This window comes from Eurypyga helias, unplaced genomic scaffold (genome assembly GCF_000690775.1).
Source record: "Eurypyga helias isolate BGI_N326 unplaced genomic scaffold, ASM69077v1 scaffold19925, whole genome shotgun sequence".
Lineage (NCBI taxonomy): Eukaryota > Metazoa > Chordata > Aves > Eurypygiformes > Eurypygidae > Eurypyga > Eurypyga helias.
In genome coordinates, this window is record NW_010251169.1 from 8,356 (window position 1) to 17,913 (window position 9,558).

A 9,558-nucleotide genomic window follows, 5' to 3' on the forward strand; every position below is an offset into this window, starting at 1 on the left:
CCCCTCCCGTGGGTGCAGTCCTTCAGGAGCAGCCTGCTCCAGCCTGGGCTTCCCACGGAGTCAGGGGCTCCTTCGGGTGCATCCCCCTGCTCTGGTGTGGGGTCCTCCCCGGGCTGCAGGGGGGTCTCTGCCCCCCCGTGAGGGGGCACAATCTGCCCCCTCAGCACCAGCTGCCAGGAACCTCTGCTCCGTGCACCTCCTCTGCTTTTCCTCACTGACGTGGGGGTCTGCAGAGTGGTTTCTCTCACATATTCCCACTCTTGTCTCCCAGCTGCTGTTGCAATGCATTTTTTACCCTTCCTTAAACATTTTATCCCAGAGACGCTCCCACTGTCGCAGATGCGCTCATCCTTGGCCGGCAGTGGGTCCCTCTCGGAGCCGGCTGGCATTGGCTCTGTCAGACATGGGGGCAGCTTCTGGCATCTTCTCACAGAAGACACCCCTGCAGCCTTCCAGCTGCCAAAACCTTGTCATGCAAACCCAATACAAGAAACTTGCTGAAATTTCATCTGTCTGAGATCTGGCTTGGCCTTTCATAGGCCAAAAAACGGAATAGCCATCGCCTTTCAGGCGGTAATGTGCCTTTGTTCAAGGGAGACGCTTTCCTGGAGCTGGCTTAGGGCTTTGCTAATAACTGGCTCTAGTGCATTGATTTCTTCAGGTCGCTTTTTTAAAAACAAATAGCTATAAAACATACTCAGGGTGGTATTTCTTCTGAAGTAGTGTATCACACAGTTGCTTTTTAACTAACCAATCATTATTTATGTTATTTTTTTAAATGACACAGCTATCACAAAAGAAACAGATATGGTCTGATTGTGCCTTTCATTCTCTTAATTCCACTTATGGGAATACTTGTGTTCCTGCAGAGAAGAGGTACGTATAACGTGTCCTAGTTGAGCTCAACATGCCTCAGGATTATGCTGCTATAGGGTTCTGTAGAACATATGAAAGTTTCTGACCATGGGATGCATTGTAAATACAGCAGTTGAAGGAAGTACAACCTCAGCAAACACTGATAGGTTTGAAAACAATAATATATTGAGTTTTCTTGCGCTTATTCACTGAGCTCCGTGTACTGGGAAACGCTGTAGTTTCTATTTGCATATTTCTCCTTCAGACTGGGTGTTTCATTTACTGTGTGTTTCTACCTACCAAGTAGCTATGGCCTCTCCCATTCCCACCTGCATGTGCTTTCACTGCCTTTTTTGGGAGCATCATAAAGCTGCCCTCAAGATCAGATTTGTTGTTGGGACAGGCTTATGCCAGGGCCTGTTGAATACCTTGTGCTGAGTCTCTTCTGACAACTCTGTGTGCTCAACTGATGCATGCCTGATTGTATTCTGGGTTGAAAATGAGCTGCACACCATCTCTTCTTTTTGTGTTTGAGAGAGTCCCAACCAGGAATACTTAGCTTCATCCTAAGAGTGCTCTGCATGGAAAATTCCTGTTGGCTCAGGTCACCACTTAGGGGTAGGGGTGGCTGTAGGGTGAAGAGCTTGGGATACATCTCCTATTGTTAGTCTTTCGTTGGAGAGATAAAAGAATGATTTCTCTTTGAGGCCTTAGTTGTTTTACAGGGTGTAGTTGGTTTTTCCAGGTCGTTAATACATACTTTCTAATATAAGGAAATTTTGTTACAGGAAAACATGGGCTACTTTGCTCTGAGGATGTCAAAAAACAGCCTAACTCAGACAGAGGTAAGAAACCTGTATTGGTGTGTTGGGTGTGTGCGGTGGGGTTTTGGTGGTGAATGGGGGATGGCTTCTGCGTGAAGCTGGATAACGTTGGTTTGGTCTGGGATCCTAAGTGGTTGCTGGGGGGAAGATGAATTTGAAATTAATTGTGAGTGCTTCAGTAAACTGGCATAACATGCCACTTCTCAGGAATATCTGCTAAAAGTGTTAGAATGAACTTTCACTTTACGGCTGGGTTTCATACTTCGCAGACTATTGTGCTACCTCCATAGGCATTTCTGAAGAAGATTTCTGTTTGCTTGCAGCTACATCTTCACAAGCTGTTGATTATGAGGATGAAAAGCCTGAAGCAGGTAACAAGTGAGATGGTGCCCTAAAACAGGGGAACACGAAGGGGGGAATTAATTTTGCATGTGGCCTTTCGCAATCCAAAACACAGTAGCCTGTTCTCAGTGTAGAGATTACCATTCCCCTGTTGGCCTAGAAAGACCTGTTGCCTTAGGAACAGTAAATGTTGATGGGTGTATCACTACATGAGAAGTCAGAAAGACCTGGATCCTTGTGTGTGTTAAACAGCACTGAGCAAATACCTTCTTGGGGCTTCAGCTTCCCTCTTGGTACGATGAAAATGGTGCTGCGTGCTGTGCTTGCAAATCACCATCTGTGGAAAGAACTAAGTATGTATGAAGGAACCTCTTTTTATAGTAAATAAGCAAATTACCCTTTTGTCTAACGTTACCTTTTATTTGCATGCAAAAGAATGCAAGGGTATTTTTATAGTGTGGCATCATGGGTAGGTGATCTTTGCTTTCTGCTGGAAACCCTCAAGCAGGACCTAAGATAGTAAAATACTGCAGCTTCGATGCTTGCTTTGTGTTGGTGGCAATTAGACCTGAGCCTCAACACACCAATTTAGAGATGGGATGCTTCCAAGCTTGCAAAATGCTAATCTGGGAGATACAGCCGGCTTCTTTCCTTGGAGAAGCACCATTTCTGGATGCAGTATCTTCCACTTGCGTTGTGCTCTAGGAGAGTCTTTCGGCTGCATTCATCAGGCAGCTAAGCAAAGCCCCGGTTTTGTTTTCTTAGTACAGTCAGTCTAAATTTCAAGGAAATTCTGAGACCTCTATTTTTTTTCTAGAAGTTCTTTTTACTCTAGAGGGGTAGTGAAATACGGACATTATAGTTCAAGTCAGAAAAAAAATATGGGTTTTTTTTTCCCCAGTCTGTTGCACTGATGATTCATTTGCTAAACTCTTCTACCAGTACTCTTCCATAGGTAGCTGATGCAGGGGCTGGAGAAGGCAGAAGTTTTTCCTGATAAGGGAAAAATCACTAATGATGCCAGTAAGGAAAAGGGAACCCAGAATCCCCTGGGTTTTGCTGCTTATTCTTCCAGCCCGAGTTGTAACGGGCGTAGAACGGCTTTCCTCATCCGAAGGAATAGGGGGTGTGAAGCTAATGGCAAAGGTGTGGTGCACTGTGGGATTACCACTTGTGTAACTGTTCCCACACATGAGACTTGGATATAGGAGAAGGATGTTTATTTTATGCCTGTCTTACGGAAGAAAGGAGGGAGATGTACAGTTCAGGCAAAAGAGAATGAGGCCCATAAATAAAGGTGGTCTGTTTGGACACCAGAGGAACACCAAAAAAACCCTTTAACTTCTTGCAGTATAGAGTGGGAACATCCGGAGGGGGAATCAGTGCACAGTACACCCTGCAGCACCTACGTGGCATGCAGTCACTGCCGTGGGGGTGGGAAACAGTGGGCAAGGCTGTGATGTTCTCTGAGGTGCGTGTACAAGGCAGTTTTAAAGAGGGCTTCTGCTGGTAGCACAGCAGTACGTCACAGCTGCAGAGGAGGAGGTGTGCTGCCGAGCTCTGGACCTACGCTGGGGTAGGGAAGTAGCAGTGGAGTGTGCTCCTGAGGGACTGTAGCTCTCCTCTGAGCTGCTTTCAGACAAGGAATTGAACAAGGAGGACACTGCCCTGAAAGACAAGCAGACAACGGTGCAGAATTAACCAGCTTTCAGGCTGTGGTTAAGGGCAGGGCAAGTCTTCCAAGGGTTTTTACCACCCTTGGAAATAACCCCAGCAGAGCCTACGGACTTGAAGGATGTGTCTTTGGAGATGGCTGGGATTTAAAAAAACTAAGTTAAAAAAATGGTCCCAGTTGGAGCGAGGTGATGTTACCAAAAATTGTAACCAAGAAAACTCTCCAAACCAAATGACAGTTTAGAAAGGCAACACTGGTTTATTACCAGGTGATCTCTCCTCCTACCATGCACACCAAACAGCGTTCTTTTGCTGTTTTATACACAAAGCTTTCAGGGTTAATAGTTTTCCAAGTCCACCCGCTTTACAATGATTGGTTAGTGATTTACATACAATTATAATACCATTGACGCATTGCTTCCACTATTGCACATGCTCAGGGGAAGGGTCTTCACCTGGGCAAGGGTCTTTTTGACTTATGGGAATGATTTTTAGTATTATAATGAGCTTTTAATGAGCAAAGTTCGCAAAAAGGACGAGATTTTTAAATATCTGCTGATTTACCAAAACAGTTCTCAGCTTACAAGGACACTGGTGAGGTACCAATGGGCATGTACCCTCCCACTTTCGATAAGCCAGGAGCCCCATCCCTTATTGTCAAACCTTCCAAACCTTGAGTGTTCTTGCTAAATTGGCAGTGTGCACAGATCATGATCAAGAGAGCTGAACACACTAAAAATGCCTGGACTGCTGTATTATTCCAAGAGTTAACCTTGACAGCCTAGCACACAAGGAACACCTGGCCTGCAACAGTGAGAGCACTGGTTAGGTGGCAGTCCCTGCTGAAGTGCTGGCTTCTGGTTTTCTGGTTAATGCCGCCGGTTGGGAGATCTCTGCAAGGGGGCCTCCAGTGCCCGAGTGTGCACGTGAAGCAAGAGTTGATGTGACCAAGAGGAAGCTTTGCCAAGGGGAAGCTTGGTTGGGAGAGATTGTTGCTCTGTGAAATGGAGTCAGGCTGTCCTTCGCTGTCTCTGGTGAAAGTACTCTGTGTGCGTGTGTGCATCTGTGTGCATCTCTGTCTTCAACCTCCCTGACATCTGCTGGAAAGGCAACACAATTGCAGCAGTCAGGAAGGCTTCTGGCCAACGTCAGGGACAACTTCTTCACACAGGCTACTGGATGTGCCAGCAAGGGCTGATGTGCAGCTGTATCTGATGCTCACTAACAGAGAAGGACTGGATGGGGATGTGGTCACAAATGCCTGCCTTGGCTGTAGTGACCACGAAACAACTCCAGATCCTGAGAGGAGTGAGGAAAGCATGCGCCCAGGCCGTCCTGGTGGTCAGGAGAACAGGCAGGCAAATCGGGAGATCAGCTTGGCCAAGCAGGGAGCTCCTGACAGGGCTCCAGTGCAAAAAGTGCTTATAGTGGGTGTGGAGGCAGGGGCAGGCTACAAGGGAGGAATTTAGGAACACTGTCCAGGCAGGTAAGGGTGGTGTCAGGAAAGCCAAGCCTCAGGGAGTCTTGAAACTACAGTGGGATGACCAGGGCAACGAGAGCAGCTTCTGCTCCTAGGTTGTCCGTAAAAGAATAAATGAGGAAAACGTGGGCCTGCTGCTGAACAGGGGTTTGATTTAGTGAGATCTGATGCCGGTGAAGTATAGACTATAGATGAGCAGGCAGTGAGTGAGGTGGACTCAAAACTGGCTGAGTGGCTGAGATCAGAGGGTTGTAATCTCTGGTATGAATTCTAATTGGAGGCCAGTATTTAGTGGTGTACCCCAGGGGTCAGTACTGGGTCCAGTCCTCTAACATCTGCATTAATGATGTGAATAATGGGGCAGAGTATGCCTTCAGTAAGTTTGCTGATGATACAAAACCAGGAGGAGTGGCTGACACACCAAAGGGATGTGTTGCCATCCAAAGGGACCTTGTCAGGCTGGAGAAACATGCTGGCAGGAGCCTCATGCAGTTCAGCGAAAGGAAATGCAAAATCCTGCACCTGGGGAGGAATAACCCCATGCAGTGGTATATGCTGGGGGCCAGTCAGCTGGAAAAGCAGTCGCTCAGTAGAGGACCTGGGGGTCCTGAAGGACAAGATGATGAGCAGGAGCCAACAGTGTGCCCTTGCAGCAAAGAAGGCTATGGGTATCCTGGGCTGCATTAGGAGGAATGTTGCCAGCAGTGTGAGGGAGGTGATCCTTCTCCTCTCCTCAGCACTGGTGAGGCCACACATGGGGTCCTGTTCCGGGCTCCCAAGTACAAGGGAGATATGGAGCTACTGGAGAGAAGCCAGCAAAGGGCCACGAAGATGATTAAGGGACTGGAAGGGGTCCTGGGCAGCCTGCTGTAGTTGAGCCTGCTTGAGCAGGGGCATAGGACAAGGTGGTTTCTAAGGTTCCCTTCCAACCTCAACCGTTGTGGGATTCTGTCATATCCTCTCTGGTGTGAGGAAAGGCTGAGAGGCACTGTTCAGTCTGGAGAAGAGAAGGCTCAGGGGGATCTCATCAATGAGATGGGAGCAAACTAAGAACAGGGAGCCAGGCTCTTCTCTGTGGGTTCCCTGTGACAGAACAAGGGGCGATGGACACCATCTAAAATGTAAGAGGATCTGGTGAACATCAGGGTGACATTGTCCAGAGAGGCTGAGGAGTATTCATCCTTGGAGACATTCAGAAGCTGTCTGGGCATGGGCTTGGGCAGCCTTCTCTAGATTTGTCTGCTTGAACTGGGCGTTTGGACAAGATGATGTCCAGAGTCTCCTTCCAACACCAACCATTACCTGATTCTCTGATGTCAGATATAAGTAAGGCTGAGATACCAAGTGCTGCCTTTGCCTCCATCTTGACAGTCTATGTGGTGGTTTTGCCTAGAGGCAGGTTTGGGGAAGAGAGTATCTGCTAGTAATGGAAGAGGATCAGAAGAGGAATTTCTGGAGAAACGATGGCCCAAAACAGTCCGTGGCATCTGATACAGGGGTTGCTACAAGAGCTGGCAGATGTCATCGTGAGGGTGTTCTTTATCACCTTCAGAAGTCATGTTGGGGAAGATCTGAGACAACTGGAAGAAGGGAAACATTGCAGCTGTCTTCCAAAAAGGCTGACGGGTCCATCTGTGGAACTACAGTCAGTCAGGCTCACTTTCATCCCTGAGAGAATCAGGGGACGAGCCCTCTTGGAACATGTTTCCGGTCACAGAAGAAAGATGGTGACTGGCAGTAAGCGTCAATCGCAGTTAACCAAGTTGGCAGTCTTTTCTGGGGGACATGACTTGATCTGCGGGTGAGGGGAGAATGATGGGTGCCACATATCTTGGGAGTTCAGCAAGGCTTTTTATGCAGTGTCACTCATCATTGTCTGAGTCCTAGTTACAACGTCCTAGTCTGGATGAATGTCTTACCTGTCTGTGGGTAGAAAACTGGCTAGATTGTCAAGCCTGCAGGTAGTGGTTAATGGGTTGTACTCCACATGGATGCCAGTGGCAAGTGGACTACTGCAGAGGCCACCTGGACAAGGGGTTGACAATGGTGTCACTGAGTTTATAGATGACAGCAAAATGTCGAGTGCGGTAGGTTGGACAGGGTTGTTCTTCAGAGGGAGATGGAGGGCTAGAGGCCTGCGTGAACCTCTTGAAATTCTGCAGGGGCCGTGCAGGGTGGTTGGACCAACACCTTGCGTGCGGGCTGAGGACTGACTGGAAGGGAAGTAGCTCTGCTGGAAGGTACCTGGGAGTCCTTACGGACAGTACGCTATGAGCCAGCAGTGCTTCCTGGCAGCAAAGGAGGCAAATAGCATCCTAGGCTGTTTTAAGAAGTGCATAAGCCAGTGGATTGAAGGAAGTGGTTATTTTCCTTTACTTGACACTTGTTAGATGATATGTGGAGTATTACATCTAGTTTGTGGCTCACCCAGTGCTGGAAAAGCGCTGATAAATTTGAGCAAGTTCAACAGGGTGCCACCACTGTGGTCAGGGCTGGAGCACAGCCTGAAGAAACTGGGCTTGTTCAACCCCAGAGCAGAGCAGGATTTGGGAGTACCTCACAGCAGCTGCCAGTACCTATGGGTTTATCGATAATAAGACTGAGCCAGGATGTTTACTGAGGCGTATGAGCAGGATATCAAGATGATGGCCCTAAGCTGAAGCAGGGGAGATTGTGTGGAGATGAGGAAAAAGATTTCTGCCTCTAAGCATAAGTAATCACTAGGGCAGGCTGCATGCAGTCGTCATGGAGCTTCTACCCTTGGAGGGTTTTAAGACCTGACTGGAGAACGTGTCTGGAACTGAATGTTGACCTTTCATTGAGGAGGGTGTTGGGTTAGAGAACTCTTGGGCTCCCTCCTCGAGTGAACCTGAGTGATTCTGTGTGTCTTATGAATTGTAGCTGGTGACTCCTCTAAGCAATGACTGATACCCCTGTGAAGTTAGGTAGTGAGATACACTCCAGAGGACTGTAGCTGTCCTGTGATGTCTTTTTCAGGCACCTCTGCCATGCAGAACAGCACCCTGACATCCAAGCGAGCAGTTGACCATGGTGTACCTGAGCGAAATGAGTGCCTATTCTGCACTGGGGACCTGTCCTGGGGAGAAGGTGTTGGCATTGTGCTGTTAGCTGATGATGTTGGCAACATGTTGAGCTCTAGCTAGTAACTCACTCTTATGCAATAGCCAGTACCTTGAAGATGAGCAGGGCAAGGGACTGTAATTGTCTTCTGGTCTCTCCGCAGACAACTTCAAGGAGGAGAACAGCAGCTTGCTGGCCAAGCATGCAGATGACCATGGTGTAAACGGAGGAGGTACATGCGTGTGCTATGGAGCGGTCTTTGTCGTGACTTTCACCTAACGCTTCTTGATGTGAAGTTAGGGGTGACGCCATAGGCGCTGAGTGCCTTGTGTGCTTGGCCTTCGCTGGGTCTGGAAGGGATCCTGAGGGCAGTGCAGAGTCGGGTATGGAGGAGAGAGGGGAGGTGTTATATGATGGCCCCACGGGTGTGGGGGATGTTGGTCAGGGCTATTATTGATGGTGAACAAATGGCCCAGCTCTCAGTCAGAATGTCTTGATCCATCTGGGCTGGAGAGGGGAAGTGTGGTGGGCTCCCAGGTTGTCTTAAGTATTGCCTGTTGTCCTTGCAGAAGTGACCCAGGATGCAGAAGGTGGAAATGGGGAGCACTTGAGCAACTCTCCAAGCTGCAGTAAAGAAGGTATGTGAGGATGAAGCTCCCCGTGTCCTGGGAGGGCGCAGACTGTCACAGAGGCTGGGAGTGGCAATGCTGGGCGAGGCCGTGTATGACCCTGACCCCTTATTCCTCAAGTAGAAAACAGAGTGAGAATTAGGAGGAGGGAAGAAAGGTGTGTGTGGTGGGCACGTGTGTGATGTGTGCTAGGGAATCAGATGTTTGTGATGGGAGTATTCAGAAAGCTGGCTGATTTAGCCAGTTTAAAACTGTAGGATTAAATAACACACCTCTTGCTCATGCTTGCACTTTCACTTTATTCTGTGCCTTAACAAGTGATAAAGCTTACAGAGGCCTAGGAGTCAGTAAGGCCATTATGTTTCTGTGTCAGTAGACTTCTGAACCGCAGTCCTACCTTGTTCAGTATGAATGCTGCTGAACATCATGTCAAAGTAGACAGATACTGTGTAACACTGAAGGGTTTTTTTATTGCTTAGATGGGCAGCTGTGTTTTCTGTGGTCCCAAAAATGCAGAGTTTACTCAATTTGTGTTTTTGCTGTGGTTTGTTGGTTTGTAAACTTACATGGACATGGTAAGGAAAGCTCTTCTAAATAGACAGATCAGTGGGCCTAAGGGCTGACACATGGAATGAGAAAAGTGATTATTACCCTCTATGGGAGAACACTTAAT

At 48.1% G+C, this 9,558-nt stretch overlaps 1 protein-coding gene across 1 annotated transcript in view; it reads left to right on the forward strand.

Moving 5' to 3' along the window:
- The window catches only part of CD58 (CD58 molecule), a gene marked incomplete at both ends in the record, with an annotated part of 11,718 nt that extends 2,824 nt beyond the window's left edge, over window positions 1–8,894 (forward strand). The window contains 3 exons of the mRNA XM_010151940.1: window positions 788–876; window positions 8,420–8,488; window positions 8,826–8,894. Coding sequence (XP_010150242.1) covers window positions 788–876; window positions 8,420–8,488; window positions 8,826–8,894 — 227 coding nt within the window. The remainder of the gene's footprint in view (window positions 1–787; window positions 877–8,419; window positions 8,489–8,825) is intronic.
- Window positions 8,895–9,558: the final 664 nt, after the last annotated feature.